Raw genomic sequence first — 15,548 nt, 5'->3', positions numbered from 1 at the left:
CGGCGAAGACGAAGATTACAAAACAGCGGTCAAAAAACTTACCGCTCACTTCAATCCCCAAGTCAACACAACTTACAAGGTTTCAATTTCAGAAAAGCTCAGCAAAACGAAGGCGAGAGTTTGGACAGTTTCCCCACAAGACTTTGAACTCCTGCGAAGACCTGCGAATTTGCAGACACCGATAAAGAAATCAAGGAGCAAATTATTCTAAGCTGCAAGTCAAACGCACTGAGGCAGAAAGCACTACGTGAAGACCTTGATTTAACTGCTCTTTTAAAAGCTGGCAGAGCCCTCAAGCTCAGTGAAATGCAAGCTAAAGAAGTGGAGAGTGACAAAACGATGGTGAACAACGTAAAACACAAAAAGAAGAGCGTCAGGCGTCCAAAGAAAGGCAAAGGTCGCCGACGAGAGGAACACGGCGAATCACGCAGCGAGTCACACAATCAGTCACGCAATACTGAGGAGTCATCAAAATGCAGAAATTACGGTGGCGCTTACCCCCACTAAGACTCCTGCCCTGCTAAAAACAAGAAGTGCACCTCCTGTGGCAAGCTCAATCATTTTGCTAAGGTTTGTAGAACAGTTCCTCCTGGTTCAGTGAAACACGTGACAGAAGAAGAAGACACAGATGAGGAAGACTACGTATATGCAGTAGGAGAGAAGAAGCAACCCATGTGCAGATTGGAGATCGACGGAGAATACGTAGAACTGATGCTGGATTCCGGAGCTTCAGTTAATCTCATCGACGAAGTCACCTACCAAAGAATTTACCAAGGCAAAGCAAAACCTCTAGAACAAGCCAAATAGGATTTTAACTTTTAGGATTTAGGATTTTAGGTTTTTAAAGAATTAGGATTTTAATTTTAAAGTATTGTAAAGCGCCATGGACAATTAGTGGAAAATGGCGCTATATAAATGTATATTTATTTATTTTATTTATTTAAATGGCAAATTTTCTCTTATGGATCACCCTCACCCCTACCCCTGCTAGGAACCATTCATGCCAAGATAACTGCAAAATCCAACAGCACATCAGCGACTCTGCACATTGTTCAAGGCAGTTCAGGAAATCTCCTAGAATATGACACCGCGCAAAGGCTAGAACTCCTGAAGATTGTCAACCATGTCGGAACCGACAAGACTAGTCCCCAGCACCTCGCGAGCGGTGAATTTGAAAATCTGTTTGGTGGCATCGGCAAAGTGAGAGGAAAGGTAGTCAAGCTTCACATAGACCCTGATGTGCAGTCCAAACAACAACCACACTGCCGAATCCCCTTTCATGTACAGCAAGACGTGGAAAAGGAGCTGGAGAGACTAGAGAGCTTAGACATTATTGAAAAGGTGACAGGCCCAACTCCATGGGTGAGCCCCATCGTAGTGGTCCCCAAGAGCTCTGGAGAAGTCAGATTATGCGTAGACATGCAGAAGCTAACAAGGTGGTAAAGCGTGAGAAGCACCTAATGCCGACCATAGACGACCTGGTCGCCGATCTAAACGGTGCGACCATTTTCAGCAAGCTAGACCTCTCCTCCGGATACCATCGACTTGAGCTAGAACCAGAGAGTTGCCACATCACGACTTTTAGCACTCATGTGGGTCTGAGGAGGTACAAACGTCTGATGTTCGGAATAAACGCTGCATCAGAGATCTTCCAGAATGCAATTGAGGAAATACTTACAGGCCTACCGGGATGCAAGAATATCTCTGACGACATCATTGTGTTTGGAGTGACTACAGCAGAGCATGACCAGAATCTCTATGGTGTCCTGACCAAACTCCAACAACACAACGTACGTCTGAACAAGGAGAAGTGTAGTTTCTCAAGGAGTGAGGTCATGGTCTATGGCCATATTTTCAGCAGCGAAGGAATCAGAGCCGATCCTGAGAAAATAGAGGCAATCATGAACATGGGCGAGCCAGCGAATGTAAGCGAAGTCAAGTCGTTACAAGGAATGGCCCAGTACATGTCGCACTACATCCCAGAGTATGCTACAATCACAGCACCGTTACGGGCTCTCACCAAAAGGAGACACCTTGGCAGTGGTCAGACGAACAGCAACATGCGTTTGACGAACTCAAGGACAGTCTGATTAAGAGTCATGTCATGGCATACTTCAATCCTGCTCAAGAGACCAAAGTGATAGTCGATGCAAGCCTTGTCGGTCTTGGAGGGTTACTAGCACAGAACGGCAAGGTTATCAGCTACGTGAGTCGAGCACTCAGCGACGTGGAAACCAGATACTCACAGACCGAGAGGGAAATGCTAGCGATCTTGTGGACTCTGGAACATTTTCATCTTTACCTTTATGGATCTGAGTTTACACTCGTGATGGATCACAAGCCTCTCCTAGGCATCTTTAAGAGTCACAAGCCCACTTCAGCTTGCATGGACTGATGGAAGCTAAGGCTGATGCTGTACAACTGTCATCTTGTGTATCGGCCCGGAAAGGATGCTGAGAACCCCACCGACTTCATGAGCAGATACCCAAACCTCCAAGCAACCGCAGAGAGGAACGCACCAACGCCATACCAAAGGCTATGACACTTCAAGAGATTCAGGCTGAAACAGAGAAAGATTCCACACTCCAGTCACTGATCAAGGCGATCGAGACAGACCACTGGACTGACTCTGAGATACTAGACTACAAAAGACTCAAGGACGAGCTACTGGTTTACAGTGGAGTGGTACTGAGAGGTAACAGAATCGTAGTCCCAAGCAAGCTGAGAGAAAGAGCCGTAGAGCTGGCACATGTGGGACATCAAGGCATCGTAAAGACGAAGCGCTTAATTCGTGAGAAAGTTTGGTTCCCTGGAATAGACAAGATGGTCAAAGATAAAGTCGATAACTGCCTAGCATGCCAAGCAGTAACTCCAAGCAAGACATTGCGAATTGAACCTCTGCAGATGACGCCGCTACCTAGTGGACCATGGAAAATGCTGGCAATGGATTTCCTTGGACCATTCCCTTCGGGTGACTATCTCCTAGTTGTCATTGATGAATACAGCTGCTTCCCGGAAGTTGAGATCATCAAGTCCACATCAACCAAATCTGTTATCCCGAGTCTCAATGCCATATTTTCAAGGCAGGGAATCCCGAACAAGCTGAAGACCCACAATGGCCTCTCTTTTAACGGAGTCGAGTTCAGCAACTTTGCGAAGCATTTAGGATTCCATTACAGGAAAGTTCAACCTCTTTGGCTGAGAGCTAATGGCGAAGCAGAACATTTTATCCCAAACCTTGGGAAGTGCGTGCGAACTGCTGTTGTTGAGGGCAAAAATTGGAAACAGGAACTCTACAAATTTCTCAGATAGTATCGTGTGACACCGCACATGACCACGAATGTATCCCAAAGGGAAGCACTCAATGGAAGGAAACTCAAGATCACCCTGCCAGAAGTATCACCAACACCAGCTAGAAAGCATACCCTGCAGGAGACTCGGAAGACTATGGCAGACAGAGATGCAGAACAGAAGTCAAAGATCAAGGCATATGCAGACTCGAGACTGAACACAAATCCAAGCAATATCAAACCAGGAGATACAGTGCTTGTGAGACAAACAAAGAAAAACAAATTAGGCACTCCTTTTAATCCAGAACCCCTTGTTGTAGAGGAAAAGAAAGGATCTATGGTTATGCCTAGCAATGGTTTCAAGTCCATAACGTGAAACTCAGCTATGTTTAAAATCATCCCAAAAGATCCGAAAGCTGAAGGAGATCGCAGAGAACAGGAAGAACCAGAGGACTTGCTGAACAAGCCGAAGTTTCGACATGAGATGAAGATCCAAACCCCCCAAGTGCAAATGACGGAGGCCTGGGGAGGTCACAGAGACAGAGGAGACCCCCAGCGAGGCTCGCAGATTACATTCAAATAATCTACTAGCATAAACACTGAACACTTTAAGAGGCCCATTACTAGAAGGCATGCTTATCGTTTGTTGATGTTATTGTAAAGTTGTTTGATCTAGTTAGTTGACATATATGATGGTAAGTTTATTATCAAGAAGGGGAGAGATGTAGTGACATCTGTCAATCATACGAGCATGCAGTCAGAAAAGGAGTTCATACTCCCCTTGTAGTCGGTGCGAGCATGTAGTCAATAAATCAGAGCTGAGTTTAACTTGCAGTGGTTTTCACTTAAACGGTACAACACCACAGAAACCAACAAAGTTCAAGAGGTCAAGTTCAGGGATTGTCATTGGTGCATTTCGATCCATTTTGCTTCTGTCTATTTTGATGAAAAATAAGCAGATATTTTAAAGCTGTTGGTTGTTTTTGGCAGAGCAAAAATACGATTTTACTCCTTTACACAATTCCAAATTGCACAGAAGAACAACAGTACATAATCTTACTATGATCGACAATACTTTGAAACTGTAGCTTCTATTGACAACTATCCATTTTAGTGGCAAAGTTCCACTTTTGTAGCAGAATTTAAGTCAAGTCTGAAAATTTCTGGGGGAGCTCGAGCCCCCCCCCTGCCCCTCCCCCTGCTACGGGCCTGAGATTTAAGAATCCAATCTTGGATTTTCTTAAAGAAACGCACCCTTAGGTTGGCTTACTTTTGATTTTGCTGCCATTTACCGAGGTTTGCTACTGTGTTTACATGATTAAAAATCTCACATCAGTACAGTTAAAACAAAACCAAGGTTAATATCTCTCGTGGAAACACGGGCTTAACAAGATTGGTATGAGCTTTAAATTCACTATCAAAATTGCAACTAAATATTAGCAGGGAAGAGAAACGCTTTCAAACGCAGTCAAACGACAGATATAAAAGCCTTGGTTATCTTTCAGTCCCAGACAAGGGGCTGTTAATTAAAACTATTAAGCACAACTTGGGCCAATTCAAGCATTTCACGTAAAACCCTCAGTTACGACCCTAGGAGCATGGTGACAAGAGGTTCGTATTATTTTTTCATGGGCACTACCACAGACTGCAATATGGTTGATACTGAGCCATTTTAAAAAAGCTGAATGTTCTAGACCCTCTTAAAATTTTACCTGATTCACTTGAAAATAAACTTGCAGGCTGAACTGTTAGCCTTGTTGAAATCTGCATTGATAAAACTTGATTTGTCCACAGACCTCGAACACATCTCGCTGCCGCCATTTTGTGTCCTAATGAGCCCGCAGTCCTTACAGAATTGTTTTTTTTCTTCTTTGCCATGGAGGGGAAGGGAGAATGCGTGAAGGTAAAAAATTGAAAAATTTTCGTATTTTTCAAACATTTATTGAATACTTACATGTAAGCATATCGAACGAAAATTCTTAAAGGTAATGACAATCAGTTAACCCGACATGAAAGTTATATTACGAACTTAACAATACTTGCACTGTCACTACCCCACAAAGAAAGGAAATCAACGCACATGGTCAAAACAACATGGCGGACGAAACGACTGAATTTCAGCTAAGTTGTGTTTACTGTCAAGCAAAAGATTTCAACACTGGTAGATGTCGAATTGCTCCAAAACATTGGTGGAAAGATCAATTCCCCGGTTCGACTAACAGTTGACTCTGAATTTGCATTTTGTTCCTTGTGGCCAAGAACTAATGGAACGACAATGTTATTCAATATGATTCGCTTGTCACCCTTCCGAACAGCGTAAATACGTGGAAGATGAACCATACTTGTTACAAGAAGTACATATCAGAAAAAAATATAGTTATTGTTGAGCCAGTGAATGCAAAAACCGTTATTGTGTCTTTATTTTTTCGCAAAGGATCTGAAGATTTTGATCTCAACTTGACTGAAGTTGCGCAAGAAATGAAGAGAGAAAGAGTTTCTGTCTATTTATTAAGAGGTTGCATCGTTATGCAGGGATGCTTTATTGAGCCGAAGGAATTTAGAAACAATCAGAGCTCATCTAAAGGAATGGCAAAGATTTTGATACTCTCCACAGAACCCTTGACCCAGTCCCTAAAGGATAACCCAGTGAAAGTCACTGACAAAACAAAAATTATTGTTCAGTCAGTCAGGAGGAAATGTGAACTTGGAAACAAGAACAATGAGATCCTAGCAGGTCTTGATGATACAGTGAGAGAACTTCAAGAAGTGTTAAGCTATCCTTTTCAGTATCCAAAGTGCTTTAGTCATTTAAGACTTGAGTGCCCCAAGGGAATTTTACTGCAAGGAGCCCCAGGGGTTGGGAAGACTCACCTTGTTAAGAGTGTAACTTCACAGTGCAGTGCAAAGTTAATAACACTGGATGGCACACATGTGTTTGGGCCACATCCAGGAGAGAGTGAAGAAAATTTGAGGAAAACTTTTGAGATTGCAAGGTAACAAAGAGTGACTGTTCCATTGCTGGAAATAGTGTTTTCAAATTCATTAATAATTCATTAAGTTTAAACAAAGAAAATCATGACCGTGATGGTGTTTGGATATCTGATCTTAATTAGCATAGATTTAACGATTTTATTTCTCTGTTTTCTCCTTAGTTTTAGTCTCGATTGAGAAGTTATATCAAACACTCAAGACAGTGTTTGACCACATTTCCAAACACCTCGCAGTTCATCAAGAATACTCCATGCGCGTTGTATTTTCAACTCTCTTCTCAGTGTTTGGAAATGTGGTCAAACACGGTCTTTCTTGTTTGATATATTACGTCAGTCACTGGACATTGCATTCATCGATTAAGTTTACAAAAAGTACTTATGTATCTTTCTGATAGAGACGTTTCAGGGAAAACCCCTTCATCAGTCACAAATGTTAAGCAAATGTTATTTGTTCATGTGCATCCAGCTAATGGCATAGTCAATCAACATTGTTCAACCAATTTTGCAAAATTGTGGGACTATTACTTTTCATTATGATGAACATTGGGGCCAGGCACCAAAATGACTTGTCTTTTAGTTGTAAAGATCCTGTTTGTAGACCATTTTTGTTTTGAAAAATAATCACATTCACAGGGATCCATGGTTTGTTTTGCTCTAATAGCCTCCCTAGATTTACATAAAGCATGAACAAACATCTACTTTGACACAATGTAACCTGAAACAGCCCAACTTTTTACTTAGGGGAGGTGGGAGGGGGTAGCAACTCTCCTCATATCTTCATGCCATTATTAGAATCTGTAATTTAACTCTGGTGTTATAAGGCCAAAGTGCCTAGCTATTAAACCATTTACCTTAGTGATAGCTCAAGGGAGGATAATGTGTATTGGTTAGCACAGAGATTAAGAATCATGGTCACAATGCTTTCAAATACTCATTATCCTTTCCTTCAGGAATGCTTCACAGCGTGGTCCATGTGTTTTATTCATTGATGAACTTGATGCTCTGTGTCCAAAGAGAGGAAGTAGTGGAAATGAACAAGAGGATAGAATTGTTGCCCAGCTTCTTACTCTTCTTGATGGTTTGGAATCTCGAGGTCAACTCGTCATCATTGGAGCAACAAACAGACCAAATGCTATTGACCCTGCACTTCGAAGGCTGGGCAGACTTGATAGAGAGGTTAGGGATTTAAAGTGGTGGTTTAAATTGCTAAAAACAAAGGCTAAAGAAAACTTGTATGAACATTGTCAAGTTATGCTTAGCCCTTCAGTAATATTTCAAACCAGAGAGTCCATACCTTACCACATTTCAGTCTAAGCACAGAGTAGAGAGGTGAAATTATGAGGTACAGCACAGGATGTTTTGACAAATTTTAAGGTGTCTGGAAATATAAAACACTGTCTATATTCTTAGGCATTCAAAATTAATACCAAGAAGAACATAGAGAAATGAATCGTCAAAATCTATAGTTATTAGATATCCAAACATCATGTATTTTTGATTTTCTTTGTTTAAGCTTGATGATTTTTCAATGTCTTTGAGAAGTTTTAAAATATCTGACACAATTCAACCTCTTTTCAATCAATATTAATGTGTGAAATCTGCCTAGGTTTTTGGTCTATCCATTGCTATCATTGCTATAATTTTCCTTTTTACATGATATCTACATAATTATAATAAGTTGAATGGTTTGTATGTGTTTTCAGGTTGTGATTGGAGTGCCAAATGCCATGTAGAGATTGTCTATGCTAAAAGCTCACACCCAATCCTTAAAATTGTTAGATGAGGTTGATCTAGCACATGTTGCTGAACTGATGTTAGGTTATGTTGGTGCTGATAAAGCCTCTTTATGCAGGGAAGCAGCATTTGTGGCCTTGAAAAGAATGATAAATCACAGCAACAATGGGAACCCCTACAGTATAAGTGTACAAGAAATTTTGAAAGGCAATGAAGGTAATGTAATTGAATTCTGGATCGGGGAGTGTGGATTCAAGTCTTAGCTGTGGTCATAGAATTGTGTACTTTAGCAAAACACTTTTCTCTTGTAGTACATCTCTTCAGCTAACTGAATTGCTGAGTTAGTGGGCGGGGTGGGGGGTGGGAGTAAACTGTGCTCTTGATTGGTTGAACAGTGATTCCCATAGTATTACTGGTAAGGAAATAATTTGGTAACAGGTCCAGCTAGAAGTGTAGGAATTAACAGAGAGTCGACTGTCTCCACAATGGCCACATTGGGGACAGAGGAAAGTGACCATTGCGACCATTATGGACAGGTAGGCATGTAATATGACTACACCTGTTTTTCTAGGGGCTGCAACAAATAAGCGTTTGTAAATCAAAATGTATCACTACAGCAGACACTAGACAGAAAAAGAGACTAACAACACATAGAGATCAAGTTTCATGACCTTTTACATTAAAAAGTGGGTTTTTGTATTGACAGTTTTACTGGCCGTTGTCAAGAAGGTATTTTGACCTTTTGGGCAAGTTTTAGTGTCTGTTGCAATTGTGGAGTGGTGGTCGTTGTAGCGAGGTTAAAATAAGAGTGAATGCATGGATTGTCAGCTGGGACCAAAAAACGTGGCCCTTATAAAGAGGTGGCCGTTAGTGGAGGTTCGACTGCATTGTTATATTTTAAAATGCAGTGGTAAATGGTTAACTTTGTCATCCAAATCTGTTCCTGATAGATAACGTTGGTGAAATAACCATGGCAGATTTCCAGCTAGCACTGTGCCATATTCTGCCATCTATGTACCGAGGTTTGGAAGGAATGGTTGAATGGAATCCTGTGAGCTGGGAAGATATTGGGGGACTACAAAATGTGAAACAAGCTCTGAAGCAGGTGGGGAAGGATACGTCACTGGCTTGTGCGTTTTGCACACTTTCCAAAAAGCCTGCAACAAGAATTTTTTAATTTCATTACATGGTCAAGCAGAAAAAAAGAAAATTAAACAGCATAGAAATATCGCCTTGACGTACACAAATAGTAATACAATTTATACCACGAAGTGTGCAAGGAGATGTAATAGTTTGAGATCGACACGCAAGGGTTAAAGATAATTTGTAACATCTCTTGATAGTGTACAATTAGCTGGCCTGTGTACATCCGCCCCCTTCCCTCAAAACAATCGGCAGCGGGCGGATGTACATAGGCTAACAAATTATAAGCGCAAAGTGGGATAAACGAACGCAGCGCGAGGGACACGAGTGCAACGTGGGAGACATGAGCGCAACGCGGAAACACAAAGAGAGAGCGAGAATACGCGCACAATGCGAGAGGCTTGAGCTGGAAAGCAGAGTGCAAAGCAAGGGATACAAGGGTAAAGTGCCAAATGAGAGTGTCGAGTGGGATACGAGAGCAAAACACGAGGAACATGAGCGAAAAGTGCAGATTACTCCCTTTCGATAATCCGGCTAACAAATTATTTTATTGACAGGCAATTGAATGGCCTCTCGAACATCCAGAATCGTTTGCACGTCTTGGCCTTAAACGCGCCAGGGGCGTTCTCCTGTATGGCCCTCCGGGATGCTGTAAAACGACCCTAGTGCGTGCGGCAGCCACCTCCTGTAAGTGCACCTTTTTGGCCCTCAGTTGTGCACAGTTGTACTCGCCTTATGTTGGAGACGCGGAGCGCAGAATAAGAGAGGTGAGATGGATATATGCTACAAGCTGACTCTGTATTCATGTGAATCGTTAACATAACTATAGTCCCTACAGAGACCAGACTGATTTACGTGCTGGAAGGTACATGAATGAAGATACCTAAAATAGCTAAATCCACGCAGAGCTAAGTCGAAAATGGGGACCACGTCAACACATGTTCTCTGTTTCTGGCAAACAACCCAGGGATGCTACGTATTCTCAAATCAACTGTGTAATTCATATCTGTTAATCGATTGCTCTTAGCTGTTTATCAAGGCCCGCGCAACAGCTCCGTCCATTTTGTTCCTTGATGAACTGGACGCCCTCGTAGGCAAACGGTCTGGGACGAGTGGTACTGGGGTGGAGGCGAGGTTACTGTCAACTCTGGTAAACGAAATGGATGGTGTTGGAACAATGGCGAATATCTACCAATCAGCGGAAAGAAACACCAAGCCTTTTGAACAAGGAAATAATGGAGAGCCATTGATGAGAAACGATTGCGGGGCGACACACTTGGGAAGTGAAGAGATTTCGGTTAATACGCAGAGATTAAACGTCATTAGCTCTTTAACTGTGAAAGATGTTCTCATTGTCGCAGCCACCAATCGGCTTGATGCTATCGACGAGGCGCTTCTGAGGCCGGGCCGTATCGACAGCATCATTTATGTACCTCCTCCAGACGTGGAGGCTCGGTTACAAATCCTGAGAGTACACACTCGTGCCAGTCCCTTGGCAGAGGACGTGGATTTGGAGGAGATTGCTTTGAACACGGAGTTGTTCTCAGGCGCTGATCTTGAAAACTTGTGAAGAGAGGTAAGAAATTCGGCAATGTCTGACAAAAAAGTGCAAATATCTACCCGATTTTCTCAAGAACGTGTTTAGTTTTAACTTCTTAAAGTTAGCCATTGTTTCTTTTCAGTTGATAACCTCTCTGCTATGTTTCAACCTTTTTATTATTTTTTTTTTGGTATCCCTCCGGTTTCAAGGTAACAGTCTGCATCGCACAATGAAATATCTTAATGTGTGACAGGTAAATTCTTTATGGTATTGTGGACACGATTTTGTTTCCTAAAGGTTACGGTAGTCAAGCGAACAAGTCTCTCCGAATGCACCGAAGGAGCAGCCGAAGATTTTCCGATTCTGTTAATCAGGACTTTAAGAGTTTTCCAATTGTTACACGTCAGCTCGTCGCCCTCACGATACGTCATGTTGCTAAACAACGACCGTGGTGCCTAACACCGCAGGCTCACCCAATTCCCTGAAATGGGATTATGACCGAAAAACCGCGGTAAACCACGATGAATCTATTTATAGAGCGAGTGTTTCACCTGATTTTGATGGCTGGTTGACATTGTTCGTTGTTTTGCAGGCCGCACTGTATGCTCTTGAAGATGGAGGCATGTCATTTTGTAGAGTGGAACATAAACATTTCACGGCAGCCCTGTCGACAGTGAAACCCTCTAACGACGGAATAACTAGAAAAATTTAAACTGATACAAAGGTGAAATCTTAGTTTCCTTACGTACAAACTAAGCTAAGCTAAGCGTCTGTTGACCAGAGATAAGTAAATGAGTGACGAGGTTTGAAATAAAATTTGAAGGGTTGTGAATTTGCCTTGAGGCATTCTGTTTCAAGTGTACAGTTTCAAGTGTACAGTTTCCTGTGCATTTTTCCTGTGAGTTTTCTTGCGATCTGTGAGCCCGTCTGCAAAATAATTGCTCCATGCCCTTATTTGTTTACCTATTGTGTCATGGGCGCTCGAGAAATTGCAAGACCTTTCGCAAAGCTAGACTTGTTCTCGGCGGCCCTTCGAGCAACATTTAAGCTTCTGTCGTGCTCTTCTAACTTCCAGCCTGGATCCTGTCAAGGAATGCTTAATTACATCCCATAGGAACAGCTTGTTTAGAATCATATTTATTCCGTAACATTCGATTGTGTGATTTGTATTCTTTCATTACGTAACCAGCTCTGTTCAATACTTTTGTAATTAGTCCTTAACCAATAGTTTTCTTTTCCTTTCTTTGATTGTAACACCTTGCGTTTGCATATTTAGGGTTTTTTGGGGTGATACGTGTAGAGAGGTTTTTTCTGTGTGTAGAAGAAGCAGGTTGAAGTGTAGTTACGAGCGAGGCTAGAAAGTGGCAGGAACACGTCCGGAAGCACATTTTCATTACTGAGAAGCCATCAGTAAACCATTCCTAAATTCACGACAAAGAGCCATTTGCCGGGGAACGTGAGTGCTAAATAGCTGGTCGAAGCAATCGAATGACAAGCGTAAAGTTCTGGTCGAAGCAATCGAAGGACAAGCGTAAAGTTCCGTCGAAGTCGGCCGTTGTAAACCGGACAGCTGGAGTAAATCGGAAGAGTCAAGTTGAAATAAACCGGACTGAGTGAAGACGTAGTCGGAAGAAGTAAGTTGAAAGGTGGGAGTAATAAACGGGAGTTTGAATTGGTTCGTTGTGTGTCGTGTGTTGGTGGAACGTTGTTGGGGTCAAGTTCATGGACAAGGACTTCAGACGCAAGGTGAACTGAACTGAACTACGGAAACGCCTATTTTTTTTAAGGAATATTCTTGTAAATAGATTAAGTGTACTGAAGTATTTAGCTTGTTTATTATATTTTTGTAAATAAATTAAGGTTAATTATCTAGCTTATTGTATTATTGTTAGTTACCCTATTTAAAGTATAATGTTATTTTAGTGTAATTGTTATAATAAATGCTTGTCGACTTAGGTAGTTGTTGCGTGTTTTCTCGGGTTTGTTTATGCTTAGTTTTTTTTTTGTTAGAGAGAGCCCACCTTTGTGGCGCGGTTTCGTCACAGATCCCCAAATCGAGAGACACTTGCTGAGTATGGACTAAATTTTTCAATGTGTAAAAACTGAAGTGCAGGGCTTCTAGCGTGCCAGCATGTCTGCACTCCTAAGATGCTGTTATTCAAGTGTTATGTCAGGTGTTTTACTTAACAGTGCATTAAAATATTAGCTACGCGTATTATTTGGCGCTGGATTTCATTACAAATATTGTCTTCCGCGCCATGTTTGCCGTAAAATTTTCTGAATGATTCCTCTGCCACCTCCTGTTTGTCACGAAGGCGCGCTATATAAGGAAGTCTTTCCTGGGAAGACCGAGGCTCATTTGTCACTCACCGTTGACGTGCGCGGGTCAAATTCAAAATGGCGGGCGATTTGAATACACGAAAGGTAAGCTGTAAGTGAATTAAAGTGTCTTTGCTGTCTTTACTTGCCATAAAAATGAAATATCTTTATCTAACACCAAGAAGTACTTTTCAGATTACTATTTATTGGATGAATCTCTAATCGATGAGCTCACCGGTTGGCTTATCGTGAACAACGGGGAGATCGTTCGTGTGGAGAAACCACGAAAGAAAAAATCAACGCCAGGTTAGTTTGCTTTTCAAGGAATCATATTTACAACAGGATTATAACTGATATTGTACCACTATTCGCAAATTCTATGCGGTGTGATAACAGGTTTTTGGGCCGCTTACGGTTGTTATCCTTGTTACAACAATCCAGAGGGAAACACGCTTGCAGCGACGGAGTTTGTCAGACTCTTAGAGGACTCGGGATCTGTTACAGCAAAACAATCCAACGGGAAGACAGAGAATACACAGTTCTTGGGTCCAACAGTAGAGTTTAATCCACTAAGGTACTCGAAACGTACTCGAATATAACCAGAATGTAACCAAAGAATATTTTACAAGGCACGACTATTTAAGCCGAAAGCACAATTCTAAAGGATCACGTAAAGCTATTAAAAATTCTTAACTAAACATTATCTAATACATCTCAGAAAGCTCGATTGGCTATAACGGAATTCGACGTTTACAAGATTAATAACTTTCAAAACAATACAGGTAGATAACAGTTTAACAAAAGACTATCGCAGGTGGCAATTACAGTTCAACGCTTATTACAGTTATGATCCCACAACAAACTAGCAGGTGTCTGTTACGGTCAATGAACTGGAACAGTAACCTGTAACTCCGAAATGCAAAACGAACTAAAACAAGTATATCTATGTTGGATTTCTATATTTTCCGGCAGCGAAAGCGAATATGTAAAGCGTACTTAATTATCTAATTTTCTCTCCTCACAGCGGATAATTGTTCTATTTGTAATCTCAAGTCCGATCCCAGTGGGTATTGTAGAATACTGTCAGAGCGTGAAGCATAAATATTCATTGCCCCCGTTTGCAAAGCAGCGGATAAATATTTCTGCACGATATTTTGGGTCAGACTTTTTAATCTAACTTGTATGCCTTTTTCTTCTAACTACGAAATCCTTTCTTGGCATGTTAAGTTTGCTGAAACATAATCTTACCCGCCATTTGCAACGTTCCTTGACGATGTCCTTTAGTAGCGCTTTACCACTGAGTTCGAAATAGGTTGTTCTCACGCATCGACATAATCTTGCTTTCTTTGACAGTTTCCGAAGAAAACGAAGCCGCCGACAATACTCCAGCAACATGTGTCGAGCTGCAACGAGAGGTCGTTCGACAAGAGATCGATACCAGACAGACACAAAATCCTCCGCACGTGAATGAAACACACGCATCTGTCACGCATGAGATGTGTGTTTATTGTCGTTCGTCCCCATGTGTTCTCTTCGGTGAAACCCTGCCGTCCCGTTTGAGAGCGTTTAGTCAGCCTAGAATGACGAACCACGTGAAGCGGAAGGGGGACTATAAGTCCTTTTATGCGATTCTAAACCGCCGTGGTTTATGTCGTGATTCCATTTACATAGCCCGGAAAGAAGCATTGGGATGTTACGTGGAAGACGTTCGGGAGGTCATGCCAGTTTGTGTCGTAGAAGATGTAAGGAAACGGTGGTCAAATCCTGACGGAGTGCCCTACTGTGGTCACCGTCGTTCAGAAAAGCAGCATTACACTGCTCCATCAGCATTTCCCTCCTTAGCCATAACACTCATGACAAGAAAACTCACTAGACAATTAAAAATAGTCTACATTTATTTCCAAAATGGTAACGCACAAGTTACAACTGAAGCTACATTTTTTCACAAAACATTGTAAGCCCTAATTCTGAACTCCACTCTGCAACATCTTGAGGGATTGATCAGCATTTTTCATGTTATTCTTCCACTGCTTTCAACTTATGCTGTAATCCTAATAGGAGAAAAAAAGTAATTGGGTGCAGTTTATTGCCTCTCAATATTGATATATACACAGGTGCTATTTACAGTAATTGTCATTCAGTTGGGAAGATTTCCGAGCAAAATAAACTAAGTTGAAGTCATCAGTCAAGAGAATTGAATGAACATCATCAACTGAAATAATACTCTTTTCAACAGAAAATAGAAAGGCAACTGAAATAATACTTAGCCTTAAAATCTCCTTGATCATCCATGAACTTATTGCAAGACCAAAGGTACATCATGTCTGAAAAGGAATGCACACAAGTAGTGACCTTATTTTATGACACTTCAATAGGTTCTGCAAACAACATAGAAGCTGCCAAATACATACTAGGCAAGGCACATGGCAACAACTATAAGCATGGAACATGTAAAGAGTCGTGTTGGAAACAAAAATATGTAGCATCATCATCACCATCACCATTATTGTTAGTAAAATTATTATTATTATA

The 15,548-nt window shown here is 41.5% G+C and overlaps 1 protein-coding gene, 1 long non-coding RNA gene and 1 pseudogene across 3 annotated transcripts in view; 1 reads left to right on the top strand and 2 right to left on the bottom strand.

Moving 5' to 3' along the window:
• Positions 1-5,161, bottom strand: part of LOC110063154 (large ribosomal subunit protein mL54-like) — an 8,997-nt gene extending 3,836 nt beyond the window's left edge. The window contains exon 1 of the mRNA XM_020770108.2: positions 5,003-5,161. Coding sequence (XP_020625767.2) covers positions 5,003-5,111 — 109 coding nt within the window. The 5' untranslated portion in view covers positions 5,112-5,161. The remainder of the gene's footprint in view (positions 1-5,002) is intronic.
• Positions 5,162-5,240: 79 nt separating this feature from the next.
• LOC110063153 (ATPase family gene 2 protein homolog B-like) lies at positions 5,241-12,652 on the top strand (annotated as a pseudogene). Its single transcript, XR_016208904.1, has 7 exons — positions 5,241-6,283; positions 7,231-7,456; positions 7,984-8,230; positions 8,965-9,119; positions 9,715-9,924; positions 10,185-10,733; positions 11,290-12,652. The product of XR_016208904.1 is annotated as an ATPase family gene 2 protein homolog B-like (transcript).
• A 2,241-nt stretch (positions 12,653-14,893) lies between these two features.
• LOC149108097 (uncharacterized) lies at positions 14,894-15,411 on the bottom strand. The gene is made up of 2 exons (XR_016208905.1): positions 15,280-15,411; positions 14,894-15,067 (listed from the first exon to the last, which is right to left on the bottom strand). It is a non-coding gene; the product is annotated as an uncharacterized LOC149108097 (long non-coding RNA).
• Positions 15,412-15,548: the final 137 nt, after the last annotated feature.

This window comes from Orbicella faveolata, unplaced genomic scaffold, assembly GCF_042242905.1.
Source record: "Orbicella faveolata isolate gen_17 unplaced genomic scaffold, um_ofav_v1 contig_26, whole genome shotgun sequence".
Lineage (NCBI taxonomy): Eukaryota > Metazoa > Cnidaria > Anthozoa > Scleractinia > Merulinidae > Orbicella > Orbicella faveolata.
Note: the sequence above shows the minus strand (reverse complement) of the source record. Positions and strands in the feature narration are given on the sequence as shown.